Raw genomic sequence first — 18569 nt, 5'->3', positions numbered from 1 at the left:
CACCGATTATTATTATTAATATTATTAATAATATTAATAATATACTTACGCTAAGAGGTGGGAATTTGAGATAAACCACATAAATTTAAATTTAAAAACCTGAAAATAATGGGGGCTCTTTTTTATTGTATACTTTTTATGTTATCCAGCTTTGAAGTTTGAAGTATGTCTAGGCTGAGTGGGTTATGACTTGGGGTTGAAACAGGCCAAGGGCCCAAAATCAGTCTCGACAACTGGCGATGACTTTGAGAAATGAAAGAGTCAGCAACTCCCCGGCAAACATATATAACCAACCTAACCGTCATCTGGAAGTCTGGTAGTTGAAGCTTGAGAGGGAAAGTCCTCAGCCTCTTGGTCCTCCAGTAGAGAGAGAAACTCCACACAAGTCCCACACAAGAAGCAAAAGCACCTCAAAATTCACCTCAAATTCCACCAACATATTAAACAAAAAGAGACAAAATTTAATAGTTTATCTTCCCTACCTTCTCTTCAAAGATCCAATCTTCAAACATATATCCAACAAAGATGCGTACTGTTTCTTCCTCTTCTTCTTACTTGTCGTCGCGAGTCCTACATTTTATGTCTCTCTGGCATTCCCAAAAGCTTTTTCTTAATCTGATAATATGGGCTGGTTCAAAACCCCTAGCATTTTCACTTCAAACAATCACAGAAACCTTCCTTACTACAACCCGATTCGCCAAAACCTTGTAAACAACTCTGAAACTCCGAAAGATGGTGTCCCTAACAAGCTCTTTCGACTACTACGCAGGCTTCTGTCTGGAGGTATGCTAGAGTTGTTTTCTTCTTGGAGCTTTTTATGCAGAAGTGAATTCATGGTTTTGTACTTGGAGCTGTTTCTGATGTGGGATTTTGTTGTTTGTGTTGAATGTGCAGGAAAAATGGATGGGGGGTCAAGGACTGAGGCAGAGGAGAAGCTCTACTCTTGGTTATACGCCTTGGCGCAGTCGGACAAGGATTTGGTTTTCGAGTATGTTCGTTCCACTGAAAGGGGTAAGCGTTCTTAATTACGCACCTTTGCTTCTCTGTTCTTTTAGTAATAAAGTTATTAGGAAATGTGACAACTGAGATTTTCTTTTGTAATAGATACAAGTGTGTATTTGTACAAGAACATGACTGAAGATGTTATGTAATTTATAAATTACATGGTTATTTTGTTTGAGATCTGAAAATAAATATGTGGCAGATTGTAGCATTTGAAACGCCAAGATATAGGAAATTCCCCTGTTGAATTCGATAATTTACTCACGCTGCGCATTTTTCAGCGGTTAATGTATGCACAATAATAAGGATAAAGGAAATTCTATGAGAAAAAATTTACAAATACTCTCAGGAGGATTATTGAAACAATATAATGTAGCTCCTCGAAATCTTATACCAGCTACGGACTTTTGCTTCTATTCAGGATTGAGCTTTACTGAAGCTGAGAGGAGACTGAAGGAAAATGGCCCGAATGTTCCTGTGGATTATTCATTTCCGAGCTGGTGGCATATTTTGTGGAATGCTTTCTTTCATCCTTTCAATATCATATTGATCGTCTTGTCTGTAATCTCGTACATAACCAGTGACAGCCCAAATGGTTGTATCATGCTTGTTTTGGTTTTCATAAGCGTCTCCCTTCGATTCTATCAGGTAATCCTTGCTTAATTACTTCAATCAAGTAGGCGCCATAGCTTTCTATATCAAGCATATGACTAAGACTGGTTTTCCATGCTCCTTTCAGGAATATGCCAGTTCAAAAGCGGCCATGAAACTCTCAGAATTCGTAAGGTGCCCAGTCAAAGTGCAAAGATGTGCAGGTAGAGTTGTTCAGACCGAACTAGTAGTACAAATTGATCAAAGAGATGTCGTTCCTGGCGACATTGTCATTTTCGAACCTGGAGACCTCTTTCCTGGTGATGTGAGGCTATTGTCTACGAAACACCTTGTTGTAAGGTATAGTACCTCTAAAGCTTTCTGTCGTAAAAATGAGATTTGTGAATTGTTTTATGTCATTCTTCCAATATGTACAGACAATTTTAGATTAAATGATCACTCAAATTTGCTTCTTGAACAGTCAGTCCTCGTTAACAGGAGAGTCCTGGACAACTGAGAAAACAGCTGATGTCAGAGAAGATTCGAGCACTCCATTGCTAGATTTACGGAATATTTGCTTCATGGTAGGTACAGTAGTACCTGTCATTTTGTTCTAACTATGCGTGAAATTTCGGTGGGATATACGTAACATCAAAGGTTGAAGTTGAACCTTGCAAATCGACAGCCCTTGAGGCTAAAGCATTGTGTGTTACTGAACAATTTTCGTATGTCTTGATGTTATGTAAATATTCAGGGAACAAATGTAGTATCAGGTGGCGGAGTTGGTCTAGTGGTGTCCACTGGATCTAAGACTTACATGAGCACCATGTTTTCAAACATAGGAAAGAAGAAACCACCAAATGAATTTGAGGATGGTGTTCGCCGCATATCTTACGTGCTGATTGCGGTTATGCTTGTAGTAGTCACCATCATAGTTGCAACTGACTACAGTACATCTCATGATCTATCTGAGAGCATCCTTTTCGGAGTCTCGGTGGCAAGTGCACTCACTCCTCAAATGCTTCCCCTCATTGTTAACACAAGTCTTGCAAAAGGAGCACTTGCCATGGCCAAAGACAGATGCATTATCAAAAGTTTAACTGCAATACGAGACATGGGATCTATGTAAGTATACTTTATATTTCTTTTCAAATTATGCGATGGATTAATCAAATGGGCATGTGTGTGTGTGAACAAATATCTTAGAATTGCAGCCGGCAATGTAATTGACAGAGTTCCTGAGGACATGATATCCTAGATTGTTTCATCTATAACTATAATTTCTTATCATCGAAGTTTTTTCACTTGAACTTCCGTAGTTTGGTAGTCATTTTCTGTGTTCTCTTTGTTGCAGGGATATCTTATGCATTGACAAGACGGGTACGCTCACCATGAACCGTGCAATAATGGTTAATCATCTGGACAGCTGGGGATTACAGAAAGAAAAGGTTTTACAGTTTGCTTTCCTCAACTCCTATTTCAAGACCGACCAGAAGTATCCCCTTGATGATGCAATTTTGGCACATGTATATACCAATGGATACAAGTTCCAGCCTTCGAAATGGAAGAAAATAGATGAGATTCCTTTCGATTTTATACGAAGAAGAGTAGCTATTATCATGGAGAGAGAAGCAGAAGACAGAAGCCACCACATTTCCGATAGAATCGTGGTGACAAAAGGAGCTCTGGAAGAAGTGATGAAAGTTTGTTCTTTTATAGAGGATGTTGACGGGGAAACGAATATAACTTTCTCTACAGAACACTATCAAAGGATTTTAAATCTGACTGAGGAAATTAGCAATGAGGGACTCAGAGCTATTGGAGTGGCAATAAGGAGGCTGGAAACGGTGCGTCTAGATTTCTTTCTGACTCAACCTCTGCACTTTTTGTATTCAATTGCATCTATTTATTTCTTCAAATTTTAGTACGTTTCATACACATTTTCCTGGTAAATAATAAAGTGGCAGCTAAGGATTAATGAACTAGAACAGAAATGTGAAAATGGCACACCAAAAAGAAAATAATTCTGCTGCCTTGTAAATTTACAATGTTTACTAACCTGACTATTTCTGTCACAATGTAGGAAACGAGCTATCAACACAGAGATGATGATGAAACCTTTGAATCAGACATGGTTTTCCTCGGCCTCATAACATTCTTTGACCCGCCCAAGGACTCAGCAAAGCAAGCTCTGTGGCGGTTGGCTGAGAAGGGAGTGAAAGCAAAGGTCTTGACAGGTGACTCGCTCACGCTATCAATAAGAGTTTGCAAGGAAGTTGGTATAAGAACCACCCATGTTGTTACAGGGCCAGAGCTTGAGTTACTTGACCAGGATTCCTTTCATGAGACGGTTAAAAGAGCAACTGTACTAGCTCGACTCACCCCAACACAGAAACTCCGAGTTGTTCAGTCCCTGCAGGCAGTTGGAAACCACACTGTTGGCTTCTTAGGAGATGGAGTAAATGACTCGCTTGCGCTGGATGCAGCCAATGTTGGTATATCAGTTGACTCAGGAGTATCAGTTGCAAAAGATTTTGCTGACATTATCTTACTCGAGAAGGATCTCAATGTCCTCATCGCTGGAGTTGAGCATGGTCGACTCACTTTTGGGAACACAATGAAGTACATAAAAATGTCGGTAATTGCCAATCTAGGAAGCGTTCTCTCAATTCTCATAGCAACCTTGGGTCTCAAGTATGAACCGTTGACTCCAAAACAGCTTCTTACGCAGAACTTCTTGTATAGTGTTGGCCAGATCGCAATCCCATGGGACAAAATGGAAGAAGAATATGTAAAAGTACCACAAAAATGGTCGAAGAAAGGCTTACCGATGTTTATTCTGTGGAATGGTCCTGTGTGCACTCTCTTTGACGTAAGCACACTTATGTTCCTTTGGTTCTATTATAAGGCTGACAGTCTGGATGACATTGTGTTCTTCCGTTCTGCTTGGTTCATCGAAGGGCTTCTGATGCAGACTCTGATCATCCACTTGATCCGGACAGAGAAAATTCCCTTCGTTCAGGAGTTTGCCTCATGGCCCGTGCTTTGTTCTACAGTTCTGATTTCTGCCATCGGAATTGCAATTCCATTCACACCAATTGGGGATGTGATGGGATTCGTTGAGCTTCCACTGTCGTACTTTGGATTTTTGGTGGTGCTTTTTGTAGGATATATTTTCGTCGGCCAGGTGGTCAAGAGACTATATATCATGGTTTACAAAAGTTGGCTTTAACTAGTAGAATGAGCTCAGCTGACATTCATGTGTTGGTACGAGTGTGAAAAAAGAGGAATTAGGAAGAAAATTTTCCCATATAATTCAATTGCAAAGGATTTAATACATGTAGCCTCAAAGTTGTTACAGATTCATTGACATTTTCTGTAGATACTCTTCTTTCCACATTTTGTTATTCGAATCTGCAAATTTGCAAAACAGCATGGAACGATATGAATGTCATTGTTGTTGAGAAAGACAGAAAAATAAAAATCTGCAATCAGATGCATCTCAGATATGATATTTCACAAGATATTATGCAGATAGAACGATACATATGCTGATCCAAGCAACACTAGACCGTTAACATTCCAGTTTTTGGGTGAATTACCTGCATAAATGTTAATAACTTTCTGTACCAAAGACTAAATTCAGTGCGACTGAAGTGTGTGTTGTTATAGCAATGATTAAATAAGTCCTAGAAAATTACCCAACCGAAGATAATTGTTCTTGATATTCCATTTAAAATGACAGTGTGGTCTGTCATTTTTCAGTGTCCAGTAAGTCCCTCCCAAAGTCTTGGTAATCACTCTGAGACCCTTTTGTTATGTTCCGTTCATTCACTCCCTTTCCTGCAAAGAAATCCACTATTCCAACACTTAGAACTCATACTACTAGAAACCTACAGAAGACAGAGATTTCAGACGAGCAAATGAGAAAATTTGGCTCTGATTTCAAATCAGAATACGATCTTGAAGTAAAAAAGTTTTCAGGTGAAGGGAGAAAGGAGAAAGGAGGTCTTGCCTTACCGATAAAAACTAGTGAACCGTTTGCCCAGCTGAGGGCCTGCAGTTGAGTTTCCCTGCTCTTGTACATGAATTGTATATTATCCACAGTACTCGTATTAAGAAAGAAATTATCAAAAAGATTGTAATAATGCGAATCCACCACTAGATAAAACTAAAGTATTACGTAAGCTGTTGATGAGTATTTCCGAACAGTTTGATAGCCTTGTTTGTAAGATGAAACTATAGTATCCAATGGAACTGCAGCAAAGCAGGACGTCTTGCATACCTGCAAACGAAAGAAATCAGTGCTTGGCATGCTTGAACTTTAAGGAAAGCTGACCTGAATTAAATGTTGTAGATAACATTGCAGGTTTCTCAAAGATATATGCAAGTGCGTGAACACTTAGTAGGGTCTAGAGTGTAGCAGTTCAAAAACACATCACATACCTGGAAGCTAGAAAATCTATAACTTGCGGTGTTTGTGAAATGTAATAAGGATTAGGCCAGTCTGTTGAACCGTCTCTACTAGCACTATGTTCCATCCCGTTCTGGGAGCCAGGACCGACGCGAACATCAATTATGCACTTAATATTATAGGCTCTGCAGCACAGTTCTAATGTATGACATCAGAACCAAATATGGTATTTTGATTTTTATCCGAACAGAATTAGGTGAATGAAAGACCTACTGCGCCCATGAGAATGCATTGTCTACAGCTTCCAAAAGATCCACCAATTAATGGCGCAGGACGATCAGGATCATAGGTAATCCACCAGCCAACAGGAATCCTCACGGTATTTATTCCATGTCTATACAGAAAATTGAAATCTCCTACATTGATGAAACTGTTTCTATGTCTCTACATTTTAAAAAGGTCTGAATATCAAATAAACAAATCGAGAGAAAGCTTTCTAGTTTAGCAACTATAATGTAACGGGTGAATACATCTGTTGCAATGGCAGCTAGAAAGTAACGAAGAGTTACCTTAAGAGTATCTTTGGCCTTACTGTGTCATATCCATTTGCAAGCTGGTAATCTCCATGCAAGGTATTAACAACAATGGTCTGTTCAAACGTGGCTGCATTATCATCCCATCCTGGTTTCCCCAGATAGTCCACCCTGAGCTGATTTTGCAGTGTACCTACAGGAAACAATGTTTAATTTTTGGATCGGTTCATTGTTAATCTCTTTAGCAAAATCAACATTCAAGAAGAACATGTTAAGTGGTGACGCCAATACTTTTAAGATAGAAGTAGAGAACTTATCCTACTTGCCAAAATAAAACATTCGTTTGGGTATCACATTATGGGAAAACACCTCAACTCTTCATAAATTTTAAAGGCTAAAAGAAAAACTGCACAATTTTGGGCCTTACTCAATTCATGGAAATTTCTTGCAGAGCCAAACACTACAAAATTTCTTGGAAATAAGTCACTTAATTTTATGAACAGTGGTCGAACAAAGAGCATGCCAACACATAATTCCTCAGCCTAAGATAATGAATTGGGTCATTAAATACCTCAAGAAAACAAACCTGCAAATACGTCCCGTCCCATTCATTGTTCTGATGTGAACTCTACCCTTGTTATTTTTTCAATGTGAAGGGTTCCTAGTGTTAAAGGTGGTTCTCTAGTTGCAGAAAAAGAGCAACCCTGTCAATCACACGGTAGAAACTGTTAGTGTAACTTTGGCAATTTCTAACGAAACGCTTGAATCTGTCATATCTTAGACTAGTGCATGTTTTAGTTGTAATTATTTTAGTTTAAGTTTTGCCTCTCATGCCGTGCTCTCGATCACAAAATAACAAACGTTTTAGAGATATTCACTCAGGTAAGTTCGACATGCATTTATCTAGGTTTGTGTTTAATGAGCTGCCTAGTTTTAAGTTTAACAATAAAAGCTTTGCACGTTAAATTTGCCTTTTTTGATTAAGACTTCATTTAACTTAATTAAAAGGCCTATGATTTTTTATCAGCACAAAACTCTAGCTTATCATATTTACATAGAATTCGTTTGTTATGCTTGTTCCAATGTCCTAGTTTGTTTTAATGTATGTTTACTTTATTGATAAATTCCAAATGATTTTATTTTTATCTCTTAATTTGTCATCCCAATCTTTTAGAAGTTGAAGTCAATTCGAACTCTTGTAGTTGTTATATTTATTGATGAATTAGATTAGGGTTTGTGGTTTTGCTGCTGCTTAAAAATACCCAGGTCATCAGAGCATTTGTGCGGCTGCAGTATCACACACACATGCATTGAGATCAGTCATTCGCTTTACAGAGTATTGCTGCATGCATTAGGTTTTTAGGCTGCCGCATGCATCAAATCAGTTGGGGTTTTTGGCTGCGCATATTGACACACATAGGTACAGAGAATTGATTGGGTGCATTAGCTTTTTATCATTATTTTGACGAATTCTTTTAATGATGTGCATTCTTTATTAGTTGATATTTGATCTATTTTTGGGAGGAATTTGCACAGTATCTAAGAGAGAAATGCAATGCAGCCATTGTACTTCGTTTGTTGTTGCATGAAATATCATTTGAAAACAAGCGTCTTTTAGCGTAGCTCCAAGTGCACATAGTGCCATTTCCATTGTAGAAAAATCAGTCTGTTATCTGTGAGTGTCTTCAAGGAAAAAATTAGTTTCGATCATTGATTTTTCTTTGTGCTTTAACAAGAAATCAATTATGAAAATGTGTCTTGTGATTTTCGTAATTGGTTGATTTTCAAAAATCATTTCATTTCATACATTCTGCATGATCGCGTTAGTATCTTGTAAAAGTCAAGAAAAAGGTGATTGACGGTCGCGTTAGTGTCGTACCACTTCCACTTGAAGGTTAAAGAGAAATCGAGTAGTAAAGCGCGGAGACAAAACTGCCTACTAGTATGTGTGTCTAGTTGATGAGTTTTGTTAAGTCTTTCTATACTTATTTCTCTTAGTGTTTGTCCTAGCTTGGGAGCCCGAGAATTTTCCGAGTGGTGGGTTTTGCCTCGTTAAATCCTATATCTTGTGTGCACTTTTCATTTATCTTTTTAACTGCAGATGTGTATGATAGTTTGATATGTGATGTGAATGTGAAATTAATTTGAGAATTAAAAATTAAATTGAAAATTGAATTAAATTTTTAAATTGGAACCTATTCACCCCCCCCCCCCTTTATGTTAAACTAGTACCCATCCTAGAAACTTTCAATTGGCACCAGAGCAGGTCACTAAAAATATTTAGTGAGATCCGTGGGTAGTCTAGGATGAATCGTGATGTGGGTTCAATTTCTCATCCACCACACTTTGATGGTGACAACTATGTTGCGTGGAAGGCAAAAATGAAATCGTTTCTATGGCCAACAAGGTGTGGCTTGTTGTTGAAGAAAGTTGGGAACCTCTGACGATCAAAGAAATGAAAGGTGGAGGAAAGTCCTCTGCATTTGTATCAAAGCTCAAGCCTAGGAAAGAATGGAGCAATGATGAGCATAGCTCTAGCACTTTTAACCAAAAGGCTTTGAATGCTTTATTCACAACCGTTTCACTTGAACAATTCAATTACATAAGCAAGTGTACAATGGCGAAAGAAGCTTGGGACATTATTGAAGTTACTCATAAGGGTAACTCAACTGTTAAAGAATCCAAGCTTCAACATCTCATCACAAAATTCAAAAATATCACAATGTCTGATGAGAGTTTCTCTAACTTTTATGCTAAGCTTAGCGTAATTGTCAATGGCTGCCATAATCTTGGTGACTGTATTCCAGAACATAGGATTGTGAAAAAAGATCTTAAGATCACTTCCTATGAGGTTTCTTGCTAAGAGGACAACAATTGAGGAATAGACAGATCTAAACACCTACAAACTTGAGCAATTGATTGGGCCTCTGCAAACATACGAGTTAGAGCTTCCTAATTCCAAGAAAATGAAAAACATTGCTCTCAAAGCTGTCAAAGAAGAAGAAAGCAATGGCTCATTTGAAGACTTGTTTGAAGATGAATTGGTTGAATTAACTATGCAAATTAGAAGGTTTCTCAACTCTCAAAATTCCAAGGATCGTGAGCTACGAACTAACTCTAGTTTGAATTCAAGAAACTTTTGTTCCCTAGATCTCTCACATGACAACACATCTAGATCCTTTAGGACTAGTGAACAAATGAGTTCTAATAATATAGTTCAATGCCATGAATATCAAGGGTTTAGACATATTGCTTCTAAGTGTACAAACACTATCAGGAGAAAAAAGAAGAAGAATAGGGCAATGAATGTCACTTGGAGCGATATTGATTCAAGGGATCCATTTACATTTGAAAATGAGAAGGAAGTGATTGTTTTTGTAGGAACTGTTGATGGATATGACACATAAAGTTCATTTTTTGAAGAACCTGACTTGGAAGAAGTCTTACGAAAGTATTCGGATCTCTATGACATCACTGTGCAAGTTAAGAAGGATAACTCTAACTTGAAAAAGCAACTTGCATTAGTTGAAAGTGAAAAGAATGAAGCTGAAGTTGAGCATCAATCTCAGTTAGACAATGGAGAGAAAGTGCAAGTCATTGTTAGAGAAGATACATTTTCTTCAAACCACAATAAGCACTCTCACGTCTGATAAGAAAGCTCTTGAGGATGAACTGGTTGAGATGAAAAACAAAGTTCAGGAATTAAGCATAGGTTCGGGAAAAGTCGACAAGATTCTTAGCTATGGAAAGAATTTTGGAGATAAAAGAGGTTTAGGATTTGAGTCTGGAAAGACTATTAGTTCTTCTTCCATCACAAGATTTGTTAAAGCGTTTGATATTCCTTGCTTGAGAGTAGGTGTCGATCAAGGTTTAGGTCTTACTTCTGAAACATCTACAATCTTTGCAAATGTGTCAAATCCTATCAAGACTTCGGTTAATCCTAACAAACCCAAACAATCTAGGAAGTTCATTCCTATATGTTATTTTTGTGGGATTCCAGGTCATATCTGGTCTAAGTGCAATAAGTTTAGGAAGAAAAATTCTTCCCAATTAAAAGTTTCAAGGAACTCTGAAAAAGAAAATCTTAAGGAACAATTTGTGACTTATTTGAAAGAGATTAATCGGATTGCAAGAATTATATCTATTCTGAGTACGGTTGTTCCAAAAGTGAGACAAGTTTGGAGAAGAAAAGAGAATCAAAGTGGTGTACTTGTCAATTCATCATCACCACCAAGTTGTTTATATTTTATATTGACTGAGCTCTTTCTTTGCATATGCTTTCATTCATATATGCTTGCATGTTCACATAGTATATATATGTGTGTGTGTATGTATATATATCCTTGTTAATAAAATAAAAAAATTGTGTGAGGTGAAACTGAAAAGTATGATTTCAAATGAGTTCTAGCTTTCTTCACTTGATAGCATGACCCTAGCATTATATGTTTGATCCGTTGTGGACATTAGCCTCTTGTTGATAATAATGTTAATGAGTTGAACATGTTTAACTTGATTAAAACCCACACACATGTGAGCTTTTGTGCCTAAATATAGTGTATGCATTTTTCATACACTATTTTTAATTATGTGTGCGATCTTAGGTGTTTTGCATCTCTAGAACTTGCCTTGAGATCTCTCAAAACTTTGTATCATATATTACTTTATTTTGGAGACGACAGTAAGTATTAGAACTTTACCACCATTAGCATATATATCAGGGCCTTATATATGTTTTTCACCTAGTCAGCCATTTTGAGCCTATAAGTAAGCCTTTTGTTCTTAAACCTACATTTTCCTTACCTAGCCTCTTATATTAAAAATTCCCTACCCTACTAAGAAGCTAGTAGAGTACGGTTTTCAAAAGGAGAGAGTTCAACGTTATTAAAAGTTGAAGATGAAAATTTTGTGAAGAAAGCCCAACAACAAATGAAGAGCAAAAGAAGAAAAGAGGAAAAGAAATCATTATGAATCACAAGTGAGTTGGCAGCGTCATAAGAAATCAAGTGTGTTGTTGTAAATGAAGACAAGAATCATCAGATATTCATTGTGCAGTTATATGTCATTCATCAAACCGCTCAATTTATTGCCTTGGTTAATTGTCACATGTATCTCTCGGTTTCATTTCCAACTACTCTATTAGTTTCTTAGACTTTGTGTTTCCTATATCCTTCATTAGTTTAACCAAGTCACCGAAGCCCATTTACAACCCTTCACAAAAACCTACTTGATCCAAAGAAGGTAATTTTTTATGTGTGGAGATGAGATCAATCTACAAGCCTATGGTAGAACATTCATGTAATGATCTTTTGAGCGTATACACTTTAACCCCAAACACTTTGACAATTTAAGTGTATGTCTTGTGAGCTTAAGGGTTAAAGTTAAGTTGGTCATGAAAGACTTAATTACATTGTTGTAGTATCAACTTTCGGCTATATTTGCAACTGCACTCATACATGTTATGTTTTAGGAAAAATGTTAATTTGTGAATAAGGATTCGTAACTCCATGTGTTTCTGCACTCTTTCATTTTTGTTGGAACAATCATATGCTTCTCATACAATTAAAAAAAAAATCATATCATTTGCAGGCTGCATTTCATTATATATTTTTTATAGCATTTGTTTAGTGGGAGCTTAACAATATGAAAGATGCATTTTTTTTTCCATGTCTATTTTTTTTTCAACTGTTGCACTGGTATTCTTTTCCCTTCCTAATTTGTCCCCACTTTTATTCTTCCAACGAGATTCTAGTTCATAGAGAGGAAATCATTTTCCATCACATTTTGTTATGTTCCGCTTATCTTCCACTGACTGCACTTGATGGTTACCTTTAAGGCCTTTGACCTTTCTAGACAAAATGGGGGAGAAGTATGATGCTTATATCTAAAGGGAGAAGTAGAATTTCAAAAACCAGATTGTTTTTTGTTGCTCGTTTTTATATATATAAATGCTTTCATTTTTACCAACTTATATTTTTTGTGCGTAACAAGTTTTCTTGTTTGAGAGTGTACACGTTACAAACTTCATTACTATGCATGTTCTTTATCATCGTTCTTTTTCTGTAATATTGTGATTGAGGGTTTTGTCTAGGAAATGCCAAAGGGGGAGATTGTTAGTGTAAAATTGGCAATTCCTCTTGTAATATCTTAGACTAGTGCATGTTTCAGTTGTAATTATTTTAGTCTAAGTTTTGCCTCTTGTGCTCTTGATCACAAAATAACAAACGTTTCAGAGATATTCACTCAGGTAAGTTATATGCATTCATATTATCTAGGTTTGTGTTTAATGAGCTGTCGAGTTTTAAGTTTAACAATAAAATCTTTGCACGTTAAATTTGTCTTTTTTAATTAAGACTTCATTTAACTTAAATAAAAGGCCCACGATTTGTTATCAGCACAAAACTCTAGCTTATCCATATTTACATAGGATTCGTTTGTTATGCTTGCTGCAATGTCCTAGTTTGTTTTAATGCATGTTTACTATATTGATAAATTCCGAATGATTTTATTTTTATCTCTTAATCTGTCATCTCAATCTTTTAGAAGTTGAAGTCAATTCAAACTCTTGTAATTCTTATACTTTTTTATGGATTAGAATAGGGTTTGTGGTGTTGATGTCGCATAAAAAATACCCAGGTCATCAGAGCATTTGTGCGGCTGCACTATCACACACACTTGCATTGAGATTAGTCATTCGCTTTACAGAGTATTGTTGCAAGCATTAGGTTTTTGGGCTGCCGCATGCATCAGATCAGTTGGGGTTTTTGGCTGCGCATATTGACACAAACGGGTACAGAGAATTGATTGGATGCATTAGCTTTTTATCATTATTTTGACGAATTCTTTTAATGATGTGCATTCTTTATTAGTTGATATTTTGATCTATTTTTGGGAGGAATTTGCACAATATCTGAGATAGAAATGCAATGTAGCCATTGTACTTCGTTTGTTATTGCATGAAATATCATTTGAAAACAAACATCTTTTAGCGCAGCTCCAAGTGCACAGAGTGCCATTTCCATTCCAGGAAAAACAGTCTCTTATCTGTGAGTGTCTTCAAGGAAAAATTTAGTTTCGATCATTGATTTTTCTTTGTGCTTTAACAAAAAATCAATTATTAAGATGTGCCTTGTGATTTTCATAATTGGTTGATTTTCAAAATCATTTCATTTCATGCATTCTGCATGATCACGTTAGTATCTTGCAAGGTTCAAGAAAAAGGTGATTGACGGTCACGTAAGTGTTGTATCACTTCCACTCGAAGGCTGAAGAGAGATCGATTAGCAAAGCGCAGAGACAAAACTGCCTACTTGTATGTGTGTCTAGTTGATGAGTTTTGTAAGTCTTTATGTACTTATTTCTCTTATGTTTGTCCTGGCTTGGGAGCCCGAAGTGGTGGGTTTTGCCTCATTAAATCCTACATCTTGTGTGCACTTTTTATTTATCTTTTTAACTGCATATGTGTAGGATAGTTTGATATGTGATGTGAATGTGGAATTAATTTGAGAACTGAAAATTAAATTGAAAATTCAATTGGATTTTTAAATTGGAACTTATTCACCCCCCCTCTAGGTTAAACTAGTACCCATCCTAGAACTTTCAGAAACTTTCCTGCAAAATGGGAGGCTGAAATTCTGATTTAGAAACTCTCATGTCGACAACAGAAAACGGGATCATAAATATGAGTAATATGAACCAAGATAAATGAGGACCTCAATTTTAGTCTATAAACGTATTCTTATAGTATATAATTATTTCCTCCTCCTTAGAGAAATTAGCAGATTTATTTACAATATAAACCATAGTAACAATTTTAGTCTGTCCCTCCATTTCTGAGATCGGACAGAGCATAAGGGCACAATGGATGCATTTAATCAGAAAACACTTGAGATTCCCACATATAAGTTAACAACCAACATAAATTACAGGCATGAACTATTTGATCAGATCATCAGTGTGTCTTACCCTAAAGGTTTCCCATAAAGATGCAATATCTCTATTAACTGAGACATTCATCCCTCCCCCATTCTCTGCAGATACATACTTCTCCAATATCACTGACTTTAGTTACCTGTGTTCCATCCTACATTTCAACATCCACAAATGGGTCAACTGTAATAATAAACAAACCCCAAAACAGGCAGACCTAGGAGTAGTGTCTCTTCCTTTGCACCCAAGTTCATACCCTCTCCTATATCGCTCGAATAACAACAACAACAACAAAAAACCCAAAAACAATATACTAAACAAAATCTTAATCCAACCTTCCACAACCAACTACCCTCCCAAATTCACTCCTCTCACTTTAGAGTCCCCATGCAATCCCTCCACTTGTATCAAGAAACCAAACATATAACTATTACAAAGAAAAGCAAAATTAGGAATTTTAATCATTTTTATATTTTCCAAGAAATTAATGGCATTGGAGACTTGGAGTTCACCTGAGTATACTCCAGAGAAGATGAGCCAAGAGCACAGCAGAAATGCGCATACCCTATTTGGTAAAAACAAGTTCCATCAAGAATGTTGGCTGCCAAAACACCCAAAAAGCCAAATTATACACCCATCTGGGAGAATCTTAGTACTTCATTATTACCCAAATTATATACCAAATTCACCTTTGTAGCCATGCACAAAGATCACTAGGATTGCATGCCCTTTACATTAAATCAAATAAATATATTGTTAAACCTAGTTCATAGTAAAAAAAGGTCGTACCCAGTGCACAAGGCTCCCGCTTTACGCAGGGTCTGGGAGAGGTGAATGTCGGCTAGCCTTACCCCCATTTATGGAGAGGCTGCTCCCAAGTCTCGAACCCGAGACCTACCACTCATGGGTGAAGGCACTTGCCATCGCACCAAGCGCGACCTCTTTAAACCTAGTTCATAGTACATACAAAGAAAAAAACCATTAGGATAATTGATAATTTAGAAAGTTAGATATGTTGCAAGTGGTGAATTGCAACCCATTACATCCTGGTTCTAATGCTATTCCCCGCCTCCACCTCCCCCATCCATTTTTTTTAGTGTAGATTAATGTAGAATATTGCTTGTAGCAAACAAAACATATATATCTTGTATTCAAGTTACCTTGTTTATCTCCACAAATTACTTAACTAGTTTGAGAATGTGATGTGGGGAACGAATAGACAAATTAGACCTTCTCACACTAGTGTGGTGTGAGACAATGTCTCTTTAATTAGACTTTAGTGGATAGAATGAATACGAAAAACTCAAGTTTATTCATAGAGGAATAGTTATCTCTTCATGGTCAATGGACACGTCTTCATAAGTGACAGGTTTGAGCTTGTACGTGATTCATTACGGCACGCGTAACGTCTCATGATCAACTTGTTTGAGACTGTTATCCTCTTTGTTGAAACTAAGTTTACACACCACCGTGGATGGTAAAGTATGTGAGAACGGCTACCTACAAACAAGAGTAAACAACTATGATTAACCTAAGTTACCAGTGTGGTACAAGCCAAGGGTTGTCTGACGATCAAGCTAGCATACTTAAACTCAAGCAGTGGGCATGAGAGTAAAGTAGGCATTATCAATGATGTGTCCTAGAGGGGGTTAATATAATAGTCGGGTGAGAGTTATTTTAAGACATCTAATTTGTATTAAACCAGGAGAATTTTAAAGGATATTTAGCATACGATATTGCTTCCTTTTAAGATTATGATTACTTGCAGTGCACGCTAACCCTTAGATTGTAGGAATCTCTAAGAATATAGAAGACCAATCTGATTAGGTTTTTGTGTCTTGCTGATCAAGCATGGTCATGCTTAGCAAGGCTTTCAGCCCTTGCCTACCATTCTGGAGTCCAACAAGGTGTGGTGGCACCATTGATCTGTTTATGGGGCTTAGTCCGATTTGGAGCTGTTTAGTCCATGACTAGATTTCTGAGGCATTTTGTATTTCGATTTGCCTTACTCCGGACTAATAAAGCTCATGGTCCCACATTGTCCATTACACCATATAGCTGTTTGATTTTGGTAAACGTGGCAAAAAAAGGCTAATTAAGAGCCATGTTTAAGGAAGCCTCTTACCACATTAATTATCATGGCTATGATGAGGCCATAATTGTAAGATTTGTTCTTTTGTTAGTGAAACAAAATTTTTGTTTAAATGAAGATCATTTGATTATCTCATGCATCTTACAACAAGGTTAAATGTAGAAATTAGTTAACATGAACTCAAAAACTAATCTTTTACCATGAAATCCATAGCCTAGTAGGTAATGAACCAAGACTCAACCCAATTTTTTAAAAGAAATGGAAGAGATTTCTATATACCTTCATAAATCCTCTTTACAAGGCAAAGTCTATTCACCCATAAGAGGGTCTTAATTCTTTTGCTCGTTGGATTTAGACTGAATAGGAATCTCCATGAACCACCAAAGTACATGGCCTCTAATTCTCTTCATCAATGTGAGATTTGAAGAGGTAATGAATGACATAGGGATGATTGTGGTGCTATAAACACCACCCTATGTGGCCGGTCTTGTAAAGAGAAAATTGAGAATGATGCTTCTCCGATTTCTCCAAAAACAAAACCCTAAGAAGGCTAGAGTTGTAACCCTAAGAAGGCTAGCGGGCATTTGGGCCTCTTAGTTTTACGTTAAACAATTTAACTTGCTGGGTTTGATGGATCAAGGCCCTTTGCTCTGTGAAGCTGAAACTAGCTTAAGGCCCAATTCAAACTTATTTGTTTGATTAATTAATTTTTAATTAACTCTAACCAAAAACAATTAAATCATTTAATTATTCTTACTCAACTCCATTGTAGTCTTCAATCTCTATCTTACGTGGTGTAAAATCCATTAGATTCTAATTAACAAGGCAGTGATTAGAATTCTTACTAGTCAAATTGTGAATTGAAACTTACTATTCAATTATCCCTTTAATGAAGAATAACAAGTGCTAATCCTCAAAGCTTCAACAACACTTTGCAGCATATCATGGTTACCCAAGCTAAGTAGAAGAAGTGGAGAATCTATTCAGTTAGAATTGCAATGCAATACGGTTCTTCGCTATATCAATAAAAAAAAATTTCAAGTTCTTTGGTTGATAATTTATTCATGTCTACTATCCAATATGATTTTCTTATTTGTATGATTTGGAATGTACCTCCAAAATTATATTCATGTGTTACGGCAAGAGACTCTTGAATTCTATCACAGAGTATTGTCCTTCAAAAGTTGAAGGTTAGAGATTCCTTGTTGTAAACTTACATGCCTATGTGAATATATCAGTGATCCCAACAATGCACGGAACAAGCCATGAGGTTATGACACATCATCAAATGATCAAAGACATATTCACAAGACAATTGTGGTATCTTAGGTCAAGGGACTATTTTTCAATATCGCACCCAGTGAGTTCTCATATAACATGAATATGAGAACTCTTGGTTGACTGTGTTTAGTGAACTCAGTCTCTATTGAGCACCTACATATTTGCCTTGGTGCCTTTAACACCAATTACTTGAGACCAATCGCTCTCTCAAGGGAAGACATAATATGTATTGGTCTTATCGAATTGTCAATGCCTAGTTGGCAATTCTATGATTTGGAACGTTCAACATATGTGTATGAGAAAGAAAGATTTCATGATTCAAATTTCCTTAGATTACATTCTCTCCATTACTTATTCATTGGACTTATTGTTTAAGGGTATAAATTTTAATTAATGAGACGATTTTAAATAATAATCTTTGTCCTTAGATTAAACTAATTAGCGTAATATGTGAAATGTGCAAAAAGTATCATCTCATAATTAATTGGTTTTTAGGGCATATTTTCCAGTCAGATGTGAGAAAAGGGGTTGGCTTAGTTCTATGCGGACGCAATAAATTTGTTGAGTTAGAAATGTCCAACACGAAAGTTCGACAGATGTGTTTTTTCTACCAAGCGAGATTATCGAGGTCATGCCTGTTAACAGTTAATGTGAATCCAAGTGTGAGCTTAGTGGATATTTAGATATGCTTGAATTTCTTATGTTTACGAGTTAAAGTCTCATTAAATGA

General features: G+C 36.6%; 1 protein-coding gene and 1 pseudogene across 1 annotated transcript; one reads left to right on the top strand and one right to left on the bottom strand.

The window, feature by feature from the left end:
* Positions 1-387: 387 nt before the first annotated feature.
* LOC126629421 (uncharacterized) lies at positions 388-5023 on the top strand. Its single transcript, XM_050299463.1, has 8 exons — positions 388-783; positions 895-1011; positions 1424-1650; positions 1742-1953; positions 2075-2177; positions 2348-2718; positions 2948-3440; positions 3677-5023. Exons 1-8 carry the CDS (start codon positions 624-626, stop codon positions 4823-4825), a joined length of 2832 nt encoding a protein of 943 aa, XP_050155420.1. The 5' UTR covers positions 388-623; the 3' UTR covers positions 4826-5023.
* A 13-nt stretch (positions 5024-5036) lies between these two features.
* Positions 5037-15550, bottom strand: LOC126608781 (uncharacterized; annotated as a pseudogene).
* Between the last annotated feature and the right edge of the window lie 3019 nt (positions 15551-18569).

Source organism: Malus sylvestris, chromosome 1 (genome assembly GCF_916048215.2).
Source record: "Malus sylvestris chromosome 1, drMalSylv7.2, whole genome shotgun sequence".
Lineage (NCBI taxonomy): Eukaryota > Viridiplantae > Streptophyta > Magnoliopsida > Rosales > Rosaceae > Malus > Malus sylvestris.
This window is presented reverse-complemented; position numbering and strand designations above follow the sequence as displayed.

What these genes read in the sequence shown, in the direction of transcription:
- LOC126629421 (XM_050299463.1), top strand. Translation starts at nt 624, where the DNA reads ATGGGCTGGTTCAAAACCCCTAGCATTTTCACTTCAAACAATCACAGA. An exon ending in ACGCAGGCTTCTGTCTGGAG is followed by an intron (nt 784 to 894) that starts GTATGCTAGAGT and finishes TTGAATGTGCAG; the next exon opens with GAAAAATGGATGGGGGGTCA. An exon ending in TGTTCGTTCCACTGAAAGGG is followed by an intron (nt 1,012 to 1,423) that starts GTAAGCGTTCTT and finishes GCTTCTATTCAG; the next exon opens with GATTGAGCTTTACTGAAGCT.